This window comes from Rhododendron vialii, chromosome 2a (genome assembly GCF_030253575.1).
Source record: "Rhododendron vialii isolate Sample 1 chromosome 2a, ASM3025357v1".
NCBI classification, from domain to species: domain Eukaryota; kingdom Viridiplantae; phylum Streptophyta; class Magnoliopsida; order Ericales; family Ericaceae; genus Rhododendron; species Rhododendron vialii.
The window spans coordinates 2,783,225-2,808,936 of NC_080558.1; the positions used below are offsets into that span (position 1 = coordinate 2,783,225).

The 25,712-nt window shown below is 38.7% G+C and overlaps 8 protein-coding genes across 9 annotated transcripts in view; 4 read left to right on the forward strand and 4 right to left on the reverse strand.

Annotated features, from left to right (window-relative positions):
• Nucleotides 1-25,712, reverse strand: part of LOC131310322 (folate-biopterin transporter 1, chloroplastic) — a 59,333-nt gene that overhangs the window by 27,725 nt on the left and 5,896 nt on the right. The window lies entirely within an intron of this gene.
• Nucleotides 6,166-6,991, forward strand: LOC131310403 (uncharacterized). The gene is made up of 2 exons (XM_058337400.1): nt 6,166-6,871; nt 6,905-6,991. Exon 1 carries the CDS (start codon nt 6,216-6,218, stop codon nt 6,771-6,773), a length of 558 nt encoding a protein of 185 aa, XP_058193383.1. The 5' UTR covers nt 6,166-6,215; the 3' UTR covers nt 6,774-6,871; nt 6,905-6,991.
• On the reverse strand, nt 7,541-8,290 carry LOC131310422 (uncharacterized). The gene has a single exon (XM_058337421.1). It carries the CDS (start codon nt 8,179-8,181, stop codon nt 7,666-7,668), a length of 516 nt encoding a protein of 171 aa, XP_058193404.1. The 5' UTR covers nt 8,182-8,290; the 3' UTR covers nt 7,541-7,665.
• LOC131310371 (uncharacterized) lies at nt 9,325-10,468 on the forward strand. Its single transcript, XM_058337359.1, has one exon. It carries the CDS (start codon nt 9,358-9,360, stop codon nt 10,135-10,137), a length of 780 nt encoding a protein of 259 aa, XP_058193342.1. The 5' UTR covers nt 9,325-9,357; the 3' UTR covers nt 10,138-10,468.
• On the reverse strand, nt 10,861-12,939 carry LOC131310415 (non-specific lipid transfer protein GPI-anchored 5-like). Its single transcript, XM_058337411.1, has 3 exons — nt 12,377-12,939; nt 11,478-11,537; nt 10,861-11,357 (listed from the first exon to the last, which is right to left on the reverse strand). Exons 1-3 carry the CDS (start codon nt 12,717-12,719, stop codon nt 11,224-11,226), a joined length of 537 nt encoding a protein of 178 aa, XP_058193394.1. The 5' UTR covers nt 12,720-12,939; the 3' UTR covers nt 10,861-11,223.
• On the forward strand, nt 14,388-16,017 carry LOC131310396 (non-specific lipid transfer protein GPI-anchored 20-like). The gene is made up of 4 exons (XM_058337389.1): nt 14,388-14,846; nt 15,174-15,194; nt 15,323-15,346; nt 15,659-16,017. The coding sequence occupies exons 1-4, from the start codon at nt 14,504-14,506 to the stop codon at nt 15,853-15,855; spliced, it is 585 nt and encodes a 194-aa protein (XP_058193372.1). The 5' UTR covers nt 14,388-14,503; the 3' UTR covers nt 15,856-16,017.
• Nucleotides 16,425-17,836, forward strand: LOC131310363 (uncharacterized). The gene is made up of 2 exons (XM_058337352.1): nt 16,425-16,872; nt 17,308-17,836. The coding sequence occupies exons 1-2, from the start codon at nt 16,545-16,547 to the stop codon at nt 17,760-17,762; spliced, it is 783 nt and encodes a 260-aa protein (XP_058193335.1). The 5' UTR covers nt 16,425-16,544; the 3' UTR covers nt 17,763-17,836.
• LOC131310310 (type IV inositol polyphosphate 5-phosphatase 7-like) lies at nt 18,792-24,365 on the reverse strand. Of its 2 annotated transcripts, none has more exons than XM_058337273.1 (14): nt 23,911-24,365; nt 23,701-23,788; nt 23,186-23,254; nt 22,906-22,990; nt 22,712-22,816; nt 21,728-22,613; nt 21,449-21,642; nt 21,142-21,250; nt 20,883-21,031; nt 20,309-20,546; nt 20,114-20,125; nt 19,393-19,466; nt 19,142-19,305; nt 18,792-18,991 (listed from the first exon to the last, which is right to left on the reverse strand). In XM_058337273.1, exons 1-10 carry the CDS (start codon nt 23,950-23,952, stop codon nt 20,324-20,326), a joined length of 1,950 nt encoding a protein of 649 aa, XP_058193256.1. In that variant the 5' UTR covers nt 23,953-24,365; the 3' UTR covers nt 18,792-18,991; nt 19,142-19,305; nt 19,393-19,466; nt 20,114-20,125; nt 20,309-20,323. The 2 variants fall into 2 exon arrangements, with proteins under 2 accessions (XP_058193256.1, XP_058193248.1); XM_058337265.1 differs by having other exon boundaries at nt 20,114-20,174; nt 20,291-20,546.

A 25,712-nucleotide genomic window follows, 5' to 3' on the forward strand; every position in this document is an offset into this window, starting at 1 on the left:
GGATGGGACATGGATTGATCCAAATATGCCACATTTATCCAAATCTCTTATGTTTATCCGGATAATTATGGAGTAGTTCATTCTGTATATATCCATAATCCAATTATGCATTAGTTCATTCATTGAATCTATTTGAACTTTATCTCTTTTCAAAAAAAAATTTGTCACACGGTATATATCAGCGGGAATTAGTTAGCAAGTTAGTGCATAGAAGGTTCAGAAGTTGTCCATAGTTCTGATTCCCAATCGCCTCTCATGGAGCTCGAATTCAGGTCTCCACTAAGGGAGGTGGTGGGTGATGTCAACTGAGACGAGAGCTCATCAGCTATCTCTTTTCAATTACGTACTCATTTTCTACACGCTCACGATCCATACCTTTCACCTAAATGGAACAAACTCAAATAATTAGGCAAGGGAGTTTCAAATTTGTCCTAAATGCCACAAATTGCAAAATCAAATTAGTAGGGCAATGTTGAGGGAGTGGATATGGCCCTACCCATCCTTCTAAGGTTCCCTTCATGGTTCCAAGAGTGTTGGCCTAATCGGATGGATAAATTATTGTCATGGGTTCCACATTCAATTGCAATTTTGTTGATGTTGTCAATTTCTAATTGGTCACTTGGCTATATGTCTACACGGATTTGTGTTTTTCTACAAATTCAGTTTCCTCTACGGTTTTAAATATAGTTCTGTCTAAATCCGTGCTTTAAATTTGTGTTTTCTTTTCAAATTCAGCTTCATCTACTCATTCTCTGCCACGTCAAACAAATTCAAAATTAATATTGCATTGAACAAATAATTTTGTCACTTTTTGGAGATGTTAAGGTACTTCAACTCCATCTAAATTCAGTTGTATAAGTGAAGTGATTTTATAGTGTTCAAATGACTATAACTGATTCTCCATTCTCTAATATAAACCGACCATAGCAAGTTTTTCGAATCCACCTCCCTCACTCTATCCCGGGATGCTGCAAAGCAAAATCTTGTAGAGCACTTTGCAAGGCACATCCGAACTGTCGATCTCAGCAACCAATGGTTCGGACCACTGAAAGCATTTTTGGACGATCCAAATACGCCCTGTAGCACTCTACAAGGAGTTGCTTTGCAACATCTCGGATCCCTCGCTGTTGAGGAGCGTGTATGTGTGTTATATTATTAACTCATGTAACAAGTTAGCATCGACTACATCATTGAAAAAGGGTATAGAAACTAGGGAAACCAATTTTCAGAAGGGATGGGCCAATATCTTCTTGTCTTTGTCCACCTAACTTTCATAATTAGTTGGCATGGACAAAATGTTTCACTCCTTGTCTGAACTTATCATCATTTTATTATTTAATTTGTCATTATTTTATCTCATTTTACAACAAGGGTGTAATCCATCAAGTTTTTTTTTTTCCCCAAACAGTAGAAGAATACAAGTAAAATATGAAACTGAAAACAACTCCACTATAAGCTCAAGCCAATTGCCCCGTTATGGGGGAAACAACCCCAAACAATTACACAATCACTGCAAGTACAACCCAAACTCTTCGACCTTTAGGGAGAGAAATAGTCTCAACAAATACAAATGAAAGAACAGCCACACATAGGTGAGGAGATTCGAATTCCTAGCCTCCTAATTAATGAGATGCAAGAGTTCTCATTAGCAGAGCTAGTTCCAGTTGGTTATCAAGGTAGTTCATTGAGATTGATATTGAGATAAATTAGAAAATAAAAATTATTTGTTCGTTTCACCAAAAATTCCTTGACTTACGCGACATTTGTCGCTTTCTTAGGGTCTAGGAAGAATTCAGAAATTTGCATTAGGTGGGACACACGAATTTATAAATTTAACCATTATCTTTATTATCCTTTAAAATAATACATTTTATGCTGTTAAAATAAAAAAATTGGTGACTATATATGTAACTTTATCTTATAATTAATAGGAAGGAGTGTGTGTACAAAAAAAATGGCGTAAAAATTTATCATTCTAGGAAATAGGTCAAACAAATAACCTCATATAAAACATCTAGAGTAGTTTTATTGAAATACTATCATAAATTTATTAGCTATAATTACAATATGCAAGAATATATATTAACATATATAATTTTACAAAATCAAGTGCTGGCCATGCCCGCACAGGTCCGTCTCTTTATAGGGTGATTTCAAAATAATCATGTCTTAGGTCCCGTTCAACTAAAAATCTTATTTTTGAATTAATTATTTTTCACTTTACGAGATATGTCATTCTCTTTCAATACACCATCTTTAATTCAAATAAAAAATAAGTACTTATTTTTCTTAGCGAAACGGGGCCTTAGAGAGTTTACTTGTTACTAAAAAATGAAATAAAAATCACATGAAGGGTGTGACAGGGATCGATGATGATAATATTATCATCATTCTTCTTGGATATAATTAGGGTGGTTTAATTTTTCTCAAGTGATCTTCTTTGTCCTTGCTAGTATATCATATTTTACATAGATGTATGGAATAGAGGGTGACAGTACCTGCAAAAGTTACCAACACAGGGTAGATAGAGTGGGATGCACATGCACAAGTTGGGTGTCCCTTTTTAGTCTAGTTAAAAAAAATAAAAATTTGAATCCTTTTCTGGGCCTTAAAAATTGCTTCAGTCTAATGAATATATCCACCCTTTTAAAGAAAAATCTTTAGGCATGGAATCATAGGCTTCATTGCAACTTCATGGTCCCTATACTGAAGTCATTTCCAAAGGAGGTACCATCCACCAGGAGGTATCCAATTAGAACAGGTCATAAAGTGAAAGTACTTTTACCTTTTCTTTTTTTTACTAACCCGCAGACAGCTTGCACATACTTAAACTTTTAGGGTGTGAAGTTAAGGACCGGAAAAATCGTCCGATGCCGAAGGGAAGATTTTATTGCTGAAAAATGTATCTCGAAAACGAGAATCAATTTATTCCCGTATTCGGGATTTGAGAAACAGGAATCAATCAATTTTTCTATTCGAAATCCGTGTGCACTTGGAAATTTGGAATCAATCTATATTTTGAATCAACAGCCTTGTATAATCCGTACATCTGATGTTGACTTTGGCATCTTGGTTTATGAGGCTCAAATTAGAGAGTTTTTGTTCTATAAGCGAACGCAAGGTTTAACGGATTAGCATATTAAATTAGCCTAACTAAATATTTATTTTTTTGATAACCGATCTGGGCCAGCTTGAACGTATCTCGACTAATTTCGAAGCTCTGAAGTTAACGACTTAGCCACTACTCAATAAGTTTGAAGCCCAAAATTTTTTGGCAACCTAAGGATCAAGCTTTTAGGAATATACAAATTATTACAACCACTCAAGTTATACCTAGAAATTTTAGGGTATGGCAGGGTATTGCCACATGATGTGCAACACTCCATCCGAGCTGTCCAAAACACTTTTGAACGGCTCGGATCTGAAGGGTAATTCATACCTAAAAATTTCTCCCCAAACCCACAAATTTAAGGGATCAAAAAGTGATGTTGATTTGTTGGGCACTCCTATATAGTATATTTCAACTAAAAAAGAATATTTAGTCAATCTTCCTAAAAGAAAGAATTGATTTCTTTGTACGGGGCTTATGGCTATGAACTTACTTTTCAAAATTTATTGTAAAATTTAATGTAGTTGTCATGAAGACGGAACCCAATTGACAAAAGCAAAATGATGTTGTCCAATTTTGCAAGAGAAAAACTTCTTCATGGAGGAGCCATGAATAAATTTTATGGCGCTCAATCTCGGCCACGATTCGTATTAAAAATAATTTATTAACGATAATAGATATCGGTAATAGATTATTTTTAATCCGGATCATCCATAACAATTTTCAACGATTGAGATTACGCAAAGCCGTGAATAACTCCAAATGTAGCTGAGATCTTATCAATCAGATGTGGAGTTTGGTTCAAAAGAGTGGCCAAAATATGAACAACTTGGTGAATTGGGGGCCTCCAATTATATTTTTGCTAGGCAACTCAAGCAATTGTGGGGGGCCTTTCAATTGCATTATTGGGGGGACAAAAGCCGAAAAAAAGCTAAGTTTAAAACAGTAAGGATCCAATTATGAGTGAACACCCACAATAAACTTTTAAATGAAAAACCCAATCCACTCAATTTCATGGGGCCTAATGGTGATTGATCTCATTCTCAGGTCAAGTTTACCACCTCTTTCTGTACTTCAAATCCACTTCATGAAGTACTTGGAAGTCACTAATGGGTCCTAGTTAGTGACTCCAGTCCTCCCCATGTGAGAGGTCAGGGTTCGAACTCCGTTGTGGGTTTTTGGGATTCAGGGCTGTAGTTAGTCTCTTAAACCCTTTGTGGTGTAATCTACTAACACTCCGCTAACACCTGTTGATATATACAATATTGACCAAAAAAAAGTACATGGAAGTTGTGATAGAAAAAAAAGAAAGAGAACATGGAAGACCATTTTTCCCGAAGAGATTGGCCCGATGATCAATTCTTGAAATTTAGGGTTTTGCTTCTCCACAAGGCCACATGTTCAAAACCTCTTAGGTGCTATAAACTCCTTTGGTATCAGTCTATAGTTCTGGCTTTAATCGAGGCCGCCACTAGTGGATGACGGGATTGGTTTCCCAGGATTAATAAAGGTCATAAACTAGTTTTGGACACCTGAGCTATCGAAAAAAAAAGTGTCTATATTTATCTGGGTAAACTGAGTAGGATGGGCTGATAGAAAAATGCTGTGGCCCATAGGTGACATAGCCCAACTTCCAATGTGTAGGCTATCTGGTAACTCTTCTCCGGGTAAGCTTGGGCCAAGCTCTCTGAATATGGGCCTAGCTAGAGGCCCACGATTTGTGATAATGGGCTCTCTCCTGGACGTCAACCTTGGGCTGGCTAGACATTGAGTTCCCGGGTCGTCACACCATTCTTGGGTTGTTAGCTATTGAGCTTAATTTAGTTGTTGCGAACTCTCGATATGATGTCCTGTTATTGATATTCCCATGATACTAACTCTTTTACGTTTGACAGAAAAACCAAAGAACAAGTTGATTGGATGAATTAGGTATGAGATTGTAATGTAAATTTTGCGAGGAGCGCATGTTCGGCATTTGGATGCAACAATTTATGGAGAAGAATTATATTCTCGGAGGACTGCTAACCCTCCACAAACTATGAGATATGCAATGTATGAGTAATTCATCACTCTTAAGTATGCTAAGATTAAAAAAAAAAGAAAAGAGTATTCCTCCAACGAGAGACATATTCCCTTACTGTTAATCCAACCAATAAACATGGTAAAATGACCGATAAAAAAATTGTAAAAATGTTGCACGGGAAAAAAAAAACATGGTAAAAATGTTTTGCCCCACAAAAAAAACATGCTAAAAATGCACTTTCCTTGAGGAGGAAGGCCATAACCAACAAGTAATCTCTCTGGCAACTTTCAAAAAGTTTGGTTACTCCATTTTGGTTGAGTGAAGTATTTATAGTTAAATCATATGATGTTTTAAGACGCTTTAGCAGCCTTACATGTCACATGATGTTTTAAGACGCTTTAGAGCCCTACATGTCACATGACATTTTAGTACACTTGATCACCACATATTGGTGTAGGAGCCCCAAACCCAAACTTATGCGGTGGAAAAGAGCTCCAAAATACGGTTCGTTTGGGGTCTCAAAATCTCTATACACAGTCTTCAATAATTTTTTATTTATTTATCTCTTTCTATTCACTACTTTCAAAAATATCTCTCAAAATCCAAATCGAACATGGCGCGGCAACTTGATTATTGTTTGGCCATAGTTCGAGGAATCAACTACGGCGGCTTGTCTTCCTAGTCACCAAGTCATGAAAAAGGTGACTTTCTTTCCGAAGACTTATTTATTCATTTTTTTTAGGAGGATAAGAGTGTAATTTTACGTACCAATTCACCTAGGTACCGATTAGGGAGAGACATAATAGACCTTTAAAATACACACACAATACCCAAACTTCCGATGTGGGAACCAGCATAGCTGATGCAGGCCTAAGAGCCTTGTCATTAAAGAGTGGTACCACGACAGAAGGCGCAAGAGACCTGCACCAGAGGTCAAGCATTCAAACCACATCGGGTGTACGAGACTTGGTTGCGACTTATCTATTCATTGATTTCACGCAATTTCTTGTACTTCATCTCAGTTATATAAACCCGAACATTCTTTTAACTTCACGGTTCTCGTTGACCAAATCCCACAAAAACATGGACGAAATTCCAATCAAATCCGAAGACAAACAAACCCACGATCGAGATTTTCCGAACATCAATCTCCGGCTTCTAGACCTCTCCGATATCGACGATTACATGGTCTGGGCTAACGACGACAAAGCCAACCGATTCTGCTCGTCGGATCCCCACGCATCAAAAGAAGTTGCCTTGAACCATATGGTCAATGTCATAATCCCCCACCCTTGGTTCAGAGCAATCTGCATCGACGACCGCCCGATCGGGGCAATTTCTGTTACTCCGAACAAGGGAAGTAACAGTTGCAGGGGGGAAATTGGGTATGTTTTGGGGTCGAAGTATTGGGGCAAAGGGATTGCCACTAGGGCTGTGAAAATGGTTGCTGCTGCAATATTTACCGAGTGGCCTCATTTGGAGAGGCTTGAGGGTATAGTTGACGTTGATAATATAGGGTCACAAAAGGTGTTGGAGAAAGCTGGGTTTCAGAGGGAAGGTGTTTTGAGAAAGTATTTTATCCAGAAGGGGAGAGTTAGGGATGCGGTTATGTTTAGCCTTCTCTCCACTGATCCCCAATGAATTACTTGCTCCGTTCAATTGTCGGGAATGTTGTATGAAAAATTTGTCGGGAATTATTGTTTTTGCTTGGGATATGATCTTTTAGCATGTGTTTGCAGGTGTGTTTATAACTTTGTAGAAAGTCATTACAGAATAATGTGGTAGTAATATTTTTGTAACTGCAATGCGTCAAAGTTGTCAAACTTCGATTTCTAATGAATCGACAACATCATTCATTACGGAGTTCCCTTTATATAAGTTGTGTTTGTATCATACAGCATCATGCATCGCTTGTATTGATGTTTTGGTCATGACAATAGCGTAGAAGAATGTGCGGTGGATTGGCTTTTCTTTCTTCCCAGGCAAAAGCAATCTGGTTTGAAAAGTAACAAGTCATTATGCGTGGTTTTACTGATTTTTTCTGTTTATGCATCAAATTCTTTGTATGTTTGAGTGTCTAAATAGCACTTTCTGCAATGTCTACTGCATGCAGCCAACAATTATACACCAGAAAATCATCTTTATTGACAAGGGCGGAGACGAAGCGCCAGGTTTCATTTGATTTGTTGAGAAATGTCGGAACTCTTTTATCAAAAACAAGAAGCATTTCAGAGACTGCTACCTTCTACTGACAAGTCTCATCAAGCTCACAAAACCAAATCAAACCCCAACAGCGATCATAAATACAGTTTTACAAGCTCAATGAATGAAAACCCCAAACCAAACAAAAATCTTTTAGGAGGAAGGGAGAAGGGAAAAAACAAACAGCTGAAATCTACACAAAACCAGAAAACAAAGCTCAAACAACATCTTTTGCCCTTCCATTGATACTCCAAATATGAACTCAGAAAACACGGTTTTCAATGATTAACAACAAAGGGTACTGGGGAGACATTGATTTTTGCAGAAGTAATCACATAATCTTGTCACTTGACAAGAAACTATAGATAAACATATCTCTAATTTTCCCCTTGTTGAACACATACTTCCTCAAGAACCCTTCCTTTTGGAATCCAACTTTCTCTAACACCCTCTGAGACCCCTTATTCTCTTCCTCCACCAGAGCTTCCACCCTCACCAGGTATTGTATCTCTTCGAACATGCTGGAAACAGCCATTCTCAGTGCCACTGTCACGATCCCCTGGTTCCAGTAGTCCGAGCCCACAGCGTACCCGATGCGGCCCACGTGGCGATCGCTGCCTGATTCGGTCCTGATGGAAACGTACCCGATCGAGCGGTCGTCCAAGCATATGGACCGTCGCCACGGGTGGGGTATGGCAACCTCCTTGAGGTACTTCAAGGCCTCTTCTCTAGAGGGGATGGGGTTCCATCTTAGGTAGTGTGTCAATCTTTCATCTTTGGCCCACGAGAAGAAGTCGTCGGCGTCGGTAAGTTTGAACGGACGGAGAGAGATTCTGGCGGGGTCCATTGGAATTCAGCAGAATTGGGAAGTTTCAGATGGTTTGTTGGGTTTAATATTGGTTCACTTCAAATGGGCAATAGAGTGGGGTTAATGAATGTACTTCAAGAATATGGAGCATCATACATATATATATAGGCCAATGTCAATTCCCTCTTTGTTTCACTTTAAGAATAATATAGGAATGAAAATACCTGGCAGCCTTTTGGAGGTGGCTGTCAATTCCCTCTCACGTGGATGACTTTTCTTTGATTGAATCGGGAGGAAAATAGTCAAGATGCGTGGAAGTTTGTCCAAACATTTCTGACCGTTTTTACCAAAAAAAGAAGTATACGAGTGAACTCACATGGAACTTTCTTGCCCAAAAATGGTCTACTAAGGCGGCTAATACTGTCATTATCTACGTCAATAAAATGCTAAAAGGTAAAAGAGCGACAGCCCTAAAAAAATGGAAATTACTTACCATATGACACAACAAATAGGGTTTCTCAGATGGTACTCCCTCCGTCCTCATCCTTTGGTCTCAATAAGCTGTTTTTTTCGTCTCAAAAAGATTGTCCCACTTCAAAACTAAATGTGTAATATATAATGGATTCTCTCTTTTACCCTTCCATTTTTAAAACTTGTAGCACAAAAAAGTAAAAAAAGTAATAATTGAAGGGTAAAATGAGAAAAATAATTTTTAAAAATATAATGATTGTGTTCCTTTATATAGTTGAAATACCCAAAAGGAACTAAAGAATGGTGATGGTGGGAGTATTTAAAGTATATTTTGTTGATGAGAGCCAAATATTGGCATAATCAAAATGGTCCATTATAGTTACGGTATTGCTATTGTCAGCTCATTGAGCTGATTTTAGAATTTTTCTTTAACTCAATATTTTGGTACTTTGTCACATATATTGGTGTAGCATTACAGATGATGCTAAAAAAGAGAGAGCAGATTATGCGTGAAAAATTATGTTCAAAACTATAATGGATTGGTGCCCTATTGAATTTCTGGATCCGTCACCGTCTCTTTTAGTCTGGTCTAGTCACGGAAAAGTTTCCAAATACTTCTTTCTTCGGAACTGAACTTTATCTCTTGCCCCTTTTTTCGGAATTGAACTTTACCTATTCCTTCTTCTCCCCTATATAAACCCAAACATCCTTCAAAATATAGCCATTAACCAAATCCCCAAAAAAATGGAGGAAATTCCAGTCAAATCTGAAGATAAACAAACCCCTGATCAAGATTTCACAAACATCCATCTCCGGCTTCTAGACCTCTCCGACATCAACGATTACATGGTCTGGGTTACGGACGACAAAGTCAACCAATTTTGCTCATGGGGCCGTAACACATCAAAAGAAGTTGCCATGAAACATATAGCCGATTTCATAATCCCCCACCCTTGGTACAGGGCAATCTGCATCGACGACCGCCCGATCGGAGAAATTTCCGTCACGCCAACCGGGGGACCTTACCGTAATAAGGCGGCAATTGGGTATGTTTTGGGATCAAAGTACTGGGGCAAAGGGATTGCCACTAGGGCTGTGAAAAAAGTTGCTGCTGAAATATTTGTTGAGTGGCCACATTTGGTGAGGCTTGAGGGTTTCGTGGATGTTGACAATATAGCGTCACAAAAGGTGTTGGAGAAAGCTGGGTTTCAGAAGGGGGGTGTTTTGAGAAAGTTTTATATTCAGAAGGGGAGAGCTAGGGATGTAGTTGCGTTTAGTGTTTTATCCCCCATATTTTTTGAAGAAGCTGGATACAATGAAGGAATGTCCGAAAAAAAAATGAAAAGTATCTATGGTGGATACGGTCGTAAATCCACGAAAGAGTCCGGATCTCATAACAAGAAGAAATTTTTTAAAAGTATAGAGGGAGAGAACCGGAAGAGAGCAAAGGGTCTTTTCTGGCTTGTGCTTCTTGGCAGCTGTCTGGCATTGGGTGTATTGAGATCTCGATATACTTTGCGATGAACGTACTTGAAAACCTTCTTTGGATTTGCTCAAGATCTTTGAAATTCATTTATTTCTCCAAGGGGTGGCTTGCTTTGATCCCCAAGTGAAGTAAGTTAGGGTTTTTTTTTTTTCCGATCGATTTCCTTTTCGTCGGAAGAGTTTCAGTTGTGGTGTCTCAAAGCAAAAGTGCTAGGTACAAAGAAAGTGTACCCGGAAATTATCCAGAATACACTTGTAGATTAACGTGATAGTACCTAGCATTCCTCGTCTTAAAGTAGAGTGTTTTGCAGGAGTATGTTTTATTGAAAGCCTGTACGTACAGATTAACGTGGTAGTAATATTTTGGTAACTGCAAAGTATTGAACTTCGGTTTCGAATGAATAGACACAGTTCGGTATGGTGTTTCTTTACAGGAATTCTGTTTGTATAGGATTACATATATCACATTGATGTTTTCGTCATAACAAACGCGAACAAGAATGTGTGGCGGATTGGGTTTCTTTCTTCCCAGACGAGCAATCTGGTTTGAAGAGTAACGAGTCGTTGCGGTTGTGGGTGGTTTGCTGTTTTTTCTGTTCATGCATCAAGTTCTTTGCATGTTTCAATGACTAATAAGTAGCAATTTCTGCAAATATGAGGTGATTTATTTAAGAGATTAATTCTAGTTTTTTTTTTTTTTAAACTATTTTTTTATTATTAATCTTTTAGAGAGATTAATTCTAGTACCGCAGACAATAATCATAAACCAGAAAATCATCTTTATTGGCAAGGGAAGAGACCAAGAAGTGATCTCTTAACTCTTACAAATCGAAATCAACCCTCAACAGAGGTCATAAAATACAGTAAAAATAATAATAATAATAATCGTACACAAAAAGGCAAGGAATATATTAAGAACATGGAAACCCAGGTGCACAAAAATAGATAGCGAAAAACTACACATGATAGTCACAAGGTGAGGGATTGGAAAAAATGTGACGCCCACGCCTTTGTAAGTATTCGATGCGCTTTTTTGTTATCTAATTCCGTACTCCTAGAGTCCTAGTGATAACACTTAATTTGGTGCATATAGGAGTGATAGAGTAGTGAGACATGTGAGAGAACTCAGCAGACTGTGGAGATTGAAGCGTAAGATGCAACGAACAGGAGGGTAAAAAGCATGGAAATTGTGATCCGGATAGAACTTGCATCTGATGTGCCGCTTTCTGTTGTTGATGGTACGGTTTTCGACCCGGTTCCTGTACCCATAAAAAAAAAAAAAAACAATTAGAATGATTCGATACCCTTTTACTATTTTTTAGCACTCCTATATGATATACATTGACTATGTTGTAAAAAAAGAAAGAAGAGTTTTCTACCTGAATTTGAAGGTACAGTGTTTGGAGATTTTCCTGTGGGAGAGGCTGTTGGAGAAGAACCTGTTTCAGAAGAAATATTTTAATAGTATAAGTTAGTAGAAGGCTGGATTATCATTGGATTTTGAATTCATTTAGGTATATGGTTTATTTTTTTATCCTTATTTAAAAAAAAATCTCATTTGTTAGTTTTTCGTCGATTTTTTTGAAAATTATTACTTATTCATAATGAGAGAAATCTAAAAAGTAAAAAAAAATTACAATCAAAATCCAATTTTTTTTTTAAATAAAGACAAAAATAAGCCACTATTTTTCGTCTTTATTGCAAGACAATAGATCTTCCTCAAAATGAAAATTTAGTAGCATATATAACAACAATACCACGTGATGATCGACACATTCAACCACCATCAATACACATTATCGGAATCCAATAAAAGCGTGAGAGATTATTCAATGCTCTTGGAGTAGTATTCCACCTTCTAAAATCTCACGCACTTAGAGGTAGAACCCACACACTTTGTGCTAGAGATGGAGCAATGCTCCTCAAGAAAGAAATAAATATTCAAGTATTTGACCCATCAGGTACGCTTCATTTTCATTAATAATGAACTATCCACATGAATTAAAGTTTAAAGTTTTGATCTTTCATTATTACAATATTTCAGTTGCTGAAAAATATTCATAATGGTACACAACAAAGAAGAAACACACAATTTTTCCCGTAAAATATGCGTCATATGTTGTGGTCCTGGCATCTCGATCCAAAATTTATGCGTTAGACGCCTCGAATATCGAAAAATGTCACTGCCACATTATTTTCATGAATTTTGAGGTTTCTTTAAGGAAATGATCTATTTTTTTGCATCATTTTCATCAAAGTCTTCGGAATGGATTCTTACCATTACAACGGCTGACGGGAGGAGTCTGAACACCGCAAGCAGCAGGAAGGGCCAGAGCCAGAGTTTGGTTGACATTAATCCCCATCGACGACCCACCACCGTTCAGCACGGCGCACAAGCACTGCGGCTGCGACCTCACGACAGTGGCAAGCTGCTGGCAGCAACTCGAAGACGGTTCCGAAGAGTTTCCCGTTATGTAGTTAAGGCACGGCGACATGCTCATCAACACATTCGTACAAGAATTCGACGAGGAGGACTGAGCCGCTGCTCCTCCCCACAGCACCGCCACCACCACCGCTGCCACCACGAGTACCAATTCCATCCCAATTTTGCGATTCGCCATCGGAAACTTTTGAACGGCAGCAGAGAAAATCTGTAGTTCAATGAAATTTGATTGTTGGGTATTCAAGAGTTTGTGATCTGTGAGAGTTGTGAAAAATGAAAAGGGTATTTTTTGGATTTATATAGGAGAGATAATAGGCAATGTGGGTGACCAAACTAACTAATCTGGAAGTTGTTTAACAGTAAAATTAGGAACTTAATGACTAATCTGTGGTTTGTTGAAGGATTAGGGGAACAAAGTGATACATTGGTTGAGTACTTACAAAGACAAAACAAATGATTGGTTATGTAGGTGACCAACTTCTTAGGTGTATCAAAGTGGAAGAGTTTTTTTACTGTATTTTTGTGAGAATAAAGCAAGACGTGTACCTGACTCCTGCATTTTCTTAGCAAGAACTAGTTAGAAGCAATGAATAATGTCGTTTTTATAAACCGAAATTCAATTTAGCGTAACGTTGTTTGATCAAGCTGATTTTTTTTATGAATATGAAGTATTATTTTTTGGTTTCTATAAGATGAATGATTCAGATAGCTGCAATAAAGGCACAGTGGAGCCCGTAAATGGCGGTGGCGAAAGCCGTGGGATTTCCACCTGGGCGGATAGAATTTTAACTCAACGAGTAATCCTTATTGTTATCCACCAATTTAAGGTTATATCAATCGTAAAGTCATAGGCCTTGTGTCCGACTTACGTTGCCAATATGCTGTCTCACCTGGTGTGGTGTACGAGTTTTGTAGGTAAACTCGCATTGTTTTTTTATAACTCAAGTGCTCAAGCCAGTTTTTGCACACCTCGACTAATCTTGAGAGCCAACCTACAAAACTCATACTTTGTTCATAAAAATTAAAGCCAACTCCGTACTTTGTTCATAAAAATTTATTATGAGGTCCAATGTGTGGTCCGAGAGAGAGAGAGAGAGAGAGAGAGAGAGAGAGAGAGAGAGAGAGAGAGAGAGAGAGAGAGAGAGAGAGAGAGAGAAGCTTCTATTTCAAGCCCTCCAAATAAGTTTATAAAGATGTAAATACTTGTCCATGTTGTGATGGCTAGCCAAACAAAGAGAACGGTATCAGTTCTTTAATCCTCCACCAAAAAAAGACTGGGAATTGGCTTGGTTCACTTTCACACCTTTGCTTTTTAACTTCACACATCTAGGATTCAAAAACCAATATTCAACATGGATAGAACAAACGAAAGCAGACGATCAACTCACCCACAACAATGGACAAATAAAGTGAATCTCCATGAGGTTGAATGTTCATATCCCATGGAGGCGAAATATTCCAAAAACTTAGGGTTACTGAAGGGTTTGTCTGTTCGTTAATTTCATTAATTTCAGGGCTCCGAAATTAGTCAAGATGTGTGCAAGTTGGTTCAGACATTAAGTTGTAAAAAGAAGAGCGCATGTAGACATCTCATCAACATTAATCCTTGCGCTTTTACCAATGACAACCCTAGTATATTGTTTACAAAGTAAAATTTGAAAAAAGAAAGAAGATATAGCTAAGGTAGCTGAGCCTTAACTCACCTAAACTCCATATCTTTCACATATACAGTTAAGGTAGTTGAGCCATACACCAAATTCAGGTCCACCTTTTTCTTTCCCTCCACTTTCCTTCACTTTAAAATTTGCATCTATAAAATTCCTTCATTCGCTTCTCTTCCAAACACCAAATTCTCAAATCCTTTGTTCAATACTTCCCCTACTACAACACCACCTTAGGACTCTATACTTCCCTCTCAGTCAAAGAAAAAACCTCCCCTACTCCTTAAATTCACACTTTGACATGGCGAAAACAACTCCATTCTTGTGCTTTTTTTCGGTATTGGTAATTGCTTCAGCGGTTATGAAGGTGCCGGTTTATGCTCAAATCAGCATCCCTTGTACCGCGTCCATGGTTTCTAGTTTCACTCCTTGCATAAACTTCGTCACCAACAGCAGCACCACCGGGACTTCACCAACAGCAGGCTGTTGCACTTCACTTGCGTCAATCCTGAGCGGTGGCACTGATTGTATGTGCCAAATGGCAACCGGAGCTACCTCCGCCCTCCCAATACCCATTAACCGGACTCTAGCTTTGTCGCTGCCAAAAGCTTGCAAAATGTCCGGTGTGCCTCTCCAGTGCAAAGGTGAGTTTTTATAGGAGCCAGCCCGTTTGAAATTGTTTCTGTTTTCTGTTCTCGTGAACTTGTTAACTGTCTTCAGAAACCATCAGGGCAATTTTTTGGAAAACTACCCGAGTTTCAGTAGTCCCAAGAATGTTGAAATTGTTTTGCAAAACTGTTTTTTCACAACAATGAAAATAGTATTAACACGATGCTTGTTTACAAAAAGTTTTAGTTTTTTGAAATAAAGAAAACAAAACAAGACAAGACAACACAATGACTTCTTGTTCCTTTTATTCGGCTTTATTACTTGACGACTCATTCGAATTTCACCGTCTTCTCTTATTGCAGCCTCTCCTATTCCAGCTCCAGGTACACCATCTCAATTCAAATCTCTATTTGTGTGCCAATTCTGAATTCCAAAATCTAGTTTTTAGAGCATCCCTATTTGTGTGCCAATTCCGAATAACTTATACGTTTGATTTTCTTGCCTTTGACAGGTCCTATTGCGTTTACTCCTACAGGTAATATACTCCTCTACCATTTCTTTTGATAACTCGGTATTTGGCCCAATGGACCGATACCCCTCTACCACATTATCGGTCAGCCAATCTTCTGTCTCAAAAGAATCTGTCCCGAGCAATCGCTGCAAATCAATTACGCCTTGAGATTCGTGTGTTTTAAAATTTTAACACAACGTGCAATTGAAAAAGCGTACGGAGTATTTGAGAACGGGGGATAGAATTTTGGAGACAGAAGATCTTGGCGCAATAAAATGGCCGTTGTGTGACATTGTGCAAGCTTCACCATGTTAACTGTTTTATTTTGGATGGCAGCTCCTGTTGTTCCGAACACAGCATCACCAGCTTTGGCACCGGAAGCTGATGACTCTCCAACCGTGGAGGCAGATGCTCCAACCACGAATTCAGGGATTCGGCCAGTCCTCAACCCATCAGCTGCTAGGCCTTCTTACCAATTTTCACCATCTTTGCTTCTTGCTCTGCTGGCAGCACTAGTTCTGAAGTTCTACTAATTTGCTCTCTCTTTCATGTGGCTATCTGGATATGTAGATGTATTTGAGAAATATTCTTTCGGGGTGTGAAATAATGTTTGGGCTTGTTCAGATAATCGATAGCTATTGTTGAATTATTTTGTAATGTATTCGGAACAAAAACATAATTTCTCAAATTCTGGTTGGTTGATTCGATTTTACTAGAATCAATTAGTGATTCAAATGTTATCAGGAGGGACAAAATCAAGATCCCGCGGTTTGATTCTGGAACATACCCATTTCAAAACTCGAACGGTAAAAAATGAAATCAAGCCATGCACCATTTCATGCCACTATCATGCTTTTCTTGTGCATGAATCACCAAGTTAAAGCTTTGAAGTTTGTTAAGATAATGCCATTGTTCATGCCTTTTAAGTTGAAAGACCGCCACATAATTTGACTCAAAATACAGAAGAAACTGCTACTTTGACTGAATTTAGGTTCAAAAACAACTGAGGTAGATGCTTTACATCGCGAAATGTGCGGGGTCCACTTCACCAAACATCCATCACACGTCAGTCGTGTTGGGAATTCGGGCGTAACTACTATAGTCCTACAGAGAAGTAAGTTGAAGGCACAATGAGAATGATGCAAGTAGGTAATAAGCACACGAAGCCACACTTTCGCGTATAAGGAGTACTATTCGCGGGGAAACAGAGTTGACTGCAGTTATGGGTTTCCGGGGGAAACTTTCGGCCAAGGTCACTTGGGTTTCGACATGTCTTCTTCTCTTTTTCTCTCCTAAAATGGTGAAGACCCAGATGGCAGGTTGCTCTCTCCTGGGCTTAGGCCTCGAGCAATGTCTCAATCAAGGCAAAAACTCCATCTCCATCTCCATCGATCAATCTTGCTGCATTGTCCTCAATCAAGCAGTTCAAGCTGCTTTTCACTGCCTTTGCTTGCTCCTGGCATCCCATAATCCTCCCTTGAGAACCCCATTGGTGTTCCCATTATCATCAAACTGTTTCATTTCCGCGCCTCCATTAACTCAGTGCCAAGGTAATCCTACATTTTTATGTCCAACTTTATTTTTTTTTATTTGAAGTAAATGTTTTAGAAACCGACCTTTATACGTAAGACTTATCTTGAGTGTTATGAAAGTGACATTTCGATATCTGAAACCACAACGAGGGGCGTCGTGATTTGAAAAGGAAAAAAAACCACAATGCAGCATCATCCTGTGTTCAGAATACTGGACAGATTTTATGTCTGTATAGCGCTACCCGTTATTGAAGTGTTTTGGTTTGGAAAACATAACCTGAACTTTTGTGCAATATGGCGTTCCTAATTTCAAAAAATACCAGTCACATCATTCTATGAACGAATTATGTGGAAAAAACTAGTTCTATGGATCATTTTCTGAATAATGTACAGGCATGTTGCAATCTACTCTTGAAAATAACATATGTGTTCATGGTTTGTGTCTATATATAGCTCTAGTACCAGTACTGCGGCCACCAGTACCTCCACTGCTGCCACCGGTAACTCCAGCACTCCAGCCACCGGTGCCTCCAGCACTGCCGGTGCTTCTTCCACCAGATATTCCGCAGGAGCCACCAGTGACTCCACCACACTTTCCGCAGGAGCCACCAGTGACTCCAGCACTGCCGGTGCTTCTTCCACCAGATATTCCACAAGAGCCACTGCAACCTTCGGCTCCAAATGCTTTCCTTTTGCCCCCACCACCACCACAAGAGCTTCCACTAAAGTCAACTTCAGATAAAAATTCGACGGTGCTAGCAATGCAGCCATCCCTAAACAACAATTCTGCTCCAGATTTGAGCACATTCAAGAGTGGATACTTATGGATATCAGAGGGACGTAAGAAGACGATTTCATTTCAGTCAAGACTCTCCGTGGCTGCAACTCTTTGTGCTTGTATGATTTAGTTTTCAGACTTTACAATCAGTTTCCTTCTCATGGATTCAGTGTTTTTCAGAACTTTTATATCAAATTAGCTTACTTCTTTTGGTGTAGCCGTTTCAGACATGTGATTTATGGTCTTGCAAATGCCTTTTAGAAGAATCTGCACTACATTATCCTAATCACCACAAGCCATCAACAAAGAGTATCAAATCTCCGCATAAGAATTGAACCCGCAATGTCACTGCATATAAGTGAAGCCACACAACCTTTGAGCTCAATGTTGCAGATATATATGGCTGTCTTGCGGTAGGAAAATGAGTATGTTGGTGGATTTCGCAAAGAACGAAAAAGTGATTGGCAATTCAAAGAAACAAAGTTAGCTCTGTTTTCTTATTTTCTTGTCCCTCCTAACAGGTATAATCTTTTTTCCCCTCATTCATAGATCCGTAATCCAAACACTGCCTTACCAAAAGTAAGAAATACTAATAGCAAATGGGGACTTGCCTTTGGCCTATCCCCTGCACATATGTTGCCTGCACTACTTATCTCTGTGGCCCTCAATAGATAGTGAAAAACTTATCACACTTGTACAAAAAAGCAAAAGAAAGAAATCTCATGTGAATTCCTTAATCTCGGTGTGGATGACCTGCCTTTGACTGAAACGGAGGAAAAATGGTCGAGGTGTGCGTAAGATGGCCGAATACCTCTAACCGTTGAACAACAAAAAAAGGGACTTGCTTTCGGTCTATCTCCAGGGACCTGCACATATGTTGCCTGTACTACTTATACAACTCATCTCTGTGGCCCTCAATAGATAGTGAAAAAGTGATCACACTTGTACTAAAAAGTAAAAGAATAATGTGGAAATAACAAATATCTCTCCCAAAAGAAGTGCTTCAATAATGTCTTCCCTCCCAACAACACCTGACAGATCTGTGATGTTGTCATTTGCTTTTGTTTATGAAGAAAAAAGCAAACAAGTGTGATGGTTGTGAGTTAATCAAGAAACACTCTCTTTTTCCAGTAAAATCATTAGCAACAGCAGAACAAGATGCTTGTAATTTTGTATTCTTTCTATCACATGAATCATGGGTATACATCAGTTCTTGGCATCTCCCCTCATTCAAAACAAAAAGGCAACACTCAGATTATTCTCTTGACCATATCTTTCTCTTTCTCATCAAACAACAAAAGAATGCCTACAAAAATCTCGATTTACCCGTGTGGACACCCTTGATTGGTTGAGTTCATCCTGCAAAACACACAGAGTTCATCAGATGACAATACTGTCAAGATGTTTTATCAATGTTGTGGAATTGAGACGTATCGGGTCGCCTAATAATAACTACGTACTAAGTTATGTGGCATGTGGAAAAGAAGCTTCGACTTACGAAGGACTTACATGAATTTATGCGGACTGCAAATGCCTGTATGGAATTTAAGACACCGTAATGTGGGAATTTCTTGATCGGGCAATCTAGTCGTAATTCAAAATGGTATAGTGTTTGCAAACAATTTAATGCTGATGAATAATTAGCCGGCCAAAAAAATTGCGAATATATACACCTGATAAGAGAAAGCAAGAGGGGCAAAACAGTTAAAAGACGGTGAGATTCGGGAGAAACCAAGAAGAGGAAAGAGAAAAGTACTCACTTTATGTTAGTGGGCAATAGAAACGTCTCCATCATTATCCTTCAAGGCTGAAATTTCTTGAAAGGAATTCCTGCCTGCAAGTGGGGGACCAAGACATAAGTAAGAATAGGGACGTCCAAGAGATCTATCTGGTCAAATATTTTTCAGAAGGGAAAGGAAATGAAATCTAGCAAACATTCACAAAGTATGCCAAGCATATATTCTGTTGGATAGATGGTTTTCAAAAAGACTCGCGACGAGTCCTGTGCTTAACAACGAAAGGAGTACGTTTCGGCTACTCCTGAGGAGCTGCATATATATAATCAAGCATGTATGCTTCGCGAGTACATTAAACATTGGTCGATAAAGCTTAAAATGGCTGTACATTACGTGTACCACGCATGCTTTGAAGCGGAATGGACAACCATTCTGAGTTGTTTGATGAGGTAACTTAAGAAATTCGAGAAGAAAAGCATGTGTGTTTGTGTGTATCCCCTCATTCAAAATCCATGGAGCGAGAGCCCCAAGCATCCAGAAATGCGAATGAGGGGTTAAAAAAAACAGAAATAATGCCCAAATGGGGGATTAACGCGCAAATTTAGGACTCAATGCATTTTCTGAATGCATAGAAAGTCATCAGATAATTTTTTAGCATGGCTAAATGAACCATTCCGTTATGGGTAATTCAATAATGCTTGAAATTCAGAGAATTCCATATATGTCCTTATAAAAAAAAACTTACCTATTCTGTAAACGAAAAAGTTAGAAGCTAACGAAATATCCCCAGGGGTTGATGTACAGTCCTTCAAAGGCAGAATCAAAGGAAATAGTCAGAAAGGGGAACATAAAAATATAACACAAAACATGAAAACATGTTGAGAAGTGCAAGTTTGCAGAGAGAGAGAGAGAGAGAACATACTCAAACGTGACAATTATCCGCTCTCCCCATCCCTCAGAAAAAGCATAGTTCGGTGTATCCCTGTGAGTATGGTAACAGCTCCTCCACCTGAATCCTGGAACTAGAATAACTCATGCTTTTCCTTAAGCGGCCTTGGTATGACTCAACCTCGGCCCAAAACATGCTATAAACCGGTCTATGATCTGAGAATCTAGATTCCCCGCGGACATAGGATAATTGACGAAGGCCGCCTCCGTGCCACAAAACTCTGTCACACCTGAACATATTGAAATTGCCCAGATTAATATATCGACTTGAAAGAACATGAAACTATGCCTTATTAGTACATGTTTCTATTTATTTTAGTGCAAAACAAAAACAACAAACGTGCTTGTTGATACATAATTTTTCAGTTTGGAGGAGGGTGATCGGTTGTAAGGGAGGGAGGAGAGAATGAAAACTTGTATTGAAAAACAATTGAAAACATCTTTTCACTTCCAAGTGTTTTGGATTACCATTCTTTGGAAAGGAACATTGGAAAAGAAGTTGTCAAACATTTTCTTTTCGTTTCCAGTTTCCAAAAATCTTTTGAAAACAAAAAACAATTTCCTACCATGCAGGTGTTCGTCGTTTTTCCTTCGGGTGCATATCATCCCCTGCGTATCTATCTGAATTGTTTGAATACTTATATGTTGGTGGGAAATAAATCTGCCCTTCCTTCCAACCACCGAATACACGCCCACGTCTCTGCTCTATCCTCAGCTGCTGACAAAAAAGCATGTTCATTCAGTTGAAATTTTATCTGAATAAGTACCAGAAGTGAAGCTAAAAAATAAAGAAAAGACCAGCAGTTATGTTAACAAGGGTCATGCCTGGTCCTTCTCTAACAATGCCCTCCAGTTTTGCATCTCAACAAGCGCCTTAGCAGACCGATAAGGCAGTGCTATCCGATAGTTCAGATCCCCAAGCCAAATTATACGGCTAGATCAAACCAAGGTACAAATCATCAGGAAAAAAGGCGAAAGAATTGGGGTGGAAAATAACAATGACGAAAACAGTGGGGGTTTGTGTGACAGAATCGGTGAAATAACCTTTTTCCAACACAGGCTAAAAAAATTTCGTTTTGCTTTATATTTTATGTTCTTCCACAACAATTAATGACAAAGTCAAGAATATTACTCATGCTCAAGGATTGTTTCTGGGGACTTCTCTTCGCCGACACCATTGACTCTTGGAAACCTTGTCTTTCTCAGAATCTCCAAAACATCAGAGTTCCTTCGTAGCTCATCCCCCTCCTTCTGTCCCGAAGTCAAATGACTACATACAAAGCAAAAGCTTGTTTGGTGCAACAACATGCTAATTGATATAGACCCCTGCAAAAAACCAAGAATGATGTTATTTTTCCTAGTTTGTGCATCCAAAAACTATAATACGAAAACGATTTACCCGAAAGCATACCTTATTTCCAAGGTAACCCATCAATCCTCTGCCAACACAAGATACTTTCATGTTGCGAACATGTTCCCTTAGATCACTTTTAACCCACACAGTCAGAAAAACACCAACCATTTGCTTACTCGCGACCAAACAGTACCTAGAATGCCCCGGCACTCTGTAACCATCCTCCGTTGTTGAGAACAACACGGTACTAGGTGAATCTATAGGCCCATAATCATCGTCCGATGAACCCCATCTTGAATAGTCGCTTGGCCTGTAACCCCCAGAATAGTCACTTCGCCTATGGCCCCCGGAAGAGTCACTTCGCCTATGGCCTGCGGAATAGTCACTTGGCCTATAACCCCCGGAATAATCACTTGGCCTATGGCCCCCAGAATAATCACTTGGCCTATAACCACCGGAACAGTCACTTGGCCTATAACCACCGGAAAAGTCGCTTTGTCTGTGGCCACATGAAGCATCGCTTGGTCTACGACTCCCAGAAGCGTCACTTGGCCTATGACCCCATCTGGAACTAGGGCCATAGTCACTTGGTCTATGACTGTCACTTGGTCTATGACCAAAGATTACCCTATCACAGACACTGTATCGGCGGTCAAGGTGAGGGTGTGAGATTGATGGATCATTTTCTTTTCTCCAACTGGATGGTGTTTGGAATGATCGACGATGGAAAAAAGACGATTTTCGCCTAATTGATCCCTCAAAATCTGCATCATATTCGACGACTGGGTCTGGGATAGGAGAAGGTGTGTATGCCCCACTACCTCCACTGGTTCCGGGCATACTGTTTAGTGTTTTTCGGATTAGGGCCAGCCATTTTTTGGAAGGGCCGTTGTCTTCAGCACCCAGGATATTCCCCGCGTTCAAAGGGACAATTTCTTGAAATCTAAAGCATTAGAAAGAAAAAACATGTTTCCATTAGCAATGAATTACTATTAGCCTCTAGTGAACAAGAAATAGACCAAAACTAGTTTAAGTCATTACCCAAGAACATATATGTCTGCAGGAGGTGATGAATGAAGATAATCATCTAGATTCAAGTTGCTTGAAGGTGATTTCCCACCCACGTTCCACGTACCCACGAAAATGCTGCTCGAAGATTTAAATCAATCACTTGCTGTTTATGAAAAGAGGCATACCGTATAAAGCAGAAGATTTTCAAAAATGAAGAAACCAACCTTTTGTTCTGCACATTTATAACTTGAGGATGATCAAGATAAGCTCTCCCCCGGCGGACACGCTCTGATTTCTTGCTTAATTTTTCTGTATATACAAGTGAGAGAACGAATTAGGAATAAAAGCATTATACATTAGTGGGTAAATGAAAATTATTTTTCCTGAAACAACAAAATTCTCAAATTTTGCAGCTTTGCACAGAGAGAGAGAGAGAGAGAGAGAGAGAGAGAGAGAGAGAGAGAGAGAGAGAGAGAGAGAGAGAGAGAGATTGGCATACTAAACCTGTTCTGATCTTCTTAATTGCGGATGGTTCCCTCTCTGAGAAGCTTTTTCTCCATTTCACATCACCACCTAAAGGAAAACTCACTACTTAGCCCCAATTCACACTTACTACATAACATAGCAACTAAAATTTGACATGCTTGTTAAATTGAAAGAAGAACAATTTGCAACTAAGTGAAAGGGGAGCAGACCAAGTATGAGACTAATATAATTCAAGAATAATAAAAAATAAGTTAAATTCACTAATTTGTTTTGGCTGTTAAGAAATGGTAAATAAAGATTGTTATTTGATTCAGTTGAACTGAATGAAAGGAAATTTTCTTCTTTTTCTTCAATTTTCTCAGCAGCCAAACTAAGGGTAAGAAATCAAATTTCCTGCTTCAATGGTGGAGGAACAGTCTAAAAAGACCAAGATTCTCAGAATCTTAAATTGGCTGGAATAAAAAAAAATAATGGGATCACATAAATGTACATCAAAGAGGTGATGAAACCTAGATGTACCAAAATGTACTCACCCCCGTAAACAACTTCATCTGCCTGAAATTCCTCATTTTTGCTCTTGATATTGAACCATTTTCTAACAAGGGTTTTTGACCAAGAGAGCTTTGCCAAACAAAATAAACACAAAACATTCAGCAATACAAGCACACATATTTGAGAAAGAAATTAAATTGGTTTATGTTAAAATGAAAGGAAACTGAGGGGCACTAGATTAAAGAAAAAACCTTGCTTTTCTTTGTATTCCCATCTGTCATTGTTTCACACATCCTTCATGCAGCTTTCCTTGATTCTGGGTTTTTGCTTAGAATTGGCAAAACAACAAGTTTTACCCCATAAAAGAGGAGTTATTTCCGAATTTCTGACTCCCAGTTGATGAAAGTGAGCTCAATACTTGTGGAAAAGGACCAAATTACAAATGGGTATTCAGCTGCTTTAATGAAAGTGGAAGGCTTGTGAGTTTTACACTCCAGACAGTGATCTTTCTCTACCAGCTGATATATATGTGTCTATGAAAGAAGAGCAATAAAGACAATGCAGCAAACAGATAGAGAGAGAGAGACAGAGAGACATAAGTATAGAGAGAGAGAGTGGGAGAGAGAGAGAGTGTTTTTATTTCTTGAAACGCAGCCTCGTTGTGAGTAACAGTAAAGCATCGAATTTTGAACGGAATAAAGTGCAGTGTTCTCTCTCTCTCCCCCTGTGTGTGTGTATTTCTTTGAGGCCCTTTTCCTTCCCCAAAACTGTGGTCGGCCCAACATGATGGGGTAAATTACAGTATTAGTCTGGCAGTTTTAGTAATACTTCATATTGGTCTCTAGAATTTTAACTAATCCTTTCTCTTTCATAACATCCATATCTCATATACACTCCTGGAACTCGTTATGGGTTCCAATTTTGCAAGTATATGTCGATGTCCACTACAGGTTGCGTTTTGCATTTGTGACTCGCTCAAAGAGGACGTGGTTGAGGCCTGTGGGAGTTTTGTCTCCCGACTCGTAGTTGATGTTTGTTTAGCTTATTAACATTGTATTGTTGTTCATCTTTCATAGATAACTTATGCTACATATTTTTAGATTAAATGTTTGTCTTGAAGAGCTGAATCTAAAAAGTAATATATCATGACAAAAAAACCATCAGAAAAACACTTGAGAGAAAAAAAAAAGTTTAAAAATTGTCTTATGGATTTTTTTTTCACTTAGCTCCTTATACTTTTCTGATTTTTCTCTTCAAGACAAATGATAAATTCGAAAGATTTTGATGGAAAGCAAAACAAAACCCATCGAAAGAATCAATAATACCATCTTAATAAAAATAAATTTATACCAAACTCAGAAGACCAATTTTGAACATATTTGATACTTTCCATTAGAATTCTAGCCAAAGAAAGGAAATGATTATCACGGACATGATTGATTTTCCAAGTTAGACTGCTTACAAAAATGGTCGCTATGTTTTCCTCCACATTTCACTTCCGGTCTCTCCCTTTTCAAGTATGCCATTTTGCCATTTGATGATGGAATATAGAAAATCGAACGGAAATGAAAGTTTAAGTTTCAAAACATACGAAATCGAAACTAGGGAATCAAAATAAAATCTTTGGTAAAATTACGAGGGCTAAATGTGTAATTTAGTCATAAGACATATTGATACGGTCAGTTGATTACACAACTACCCGTTGGTCAGCAAAGTTTAGGGTTTGGAGGATCTCAAAATAGCTGCTTCTTTAGATGCAAGATTGGATTTTCTTGCCAATCCATCCGGTCTTCTCTGTTCAAAGTTAAAGCAGCTTCAAATAAAGAATGGCACTGGCAGGGAAAAAAGATAAAGAGAATGTGTGTACTAGTAATAGTCCAATTTGATTTCCTGTCCCTTTCCTTTTCCCTTTCTTCTTTTCTTGGTTTGTGTTCTGTTTTGACAGAAATGTTGGGGAAGGAATTGTCAATTGTCCATGGAGATTGGGAATTTGGGATGCTGCAGTCACCAAACACACGCATACACAAACTCGCGGCGTATACCTACCTGAGTC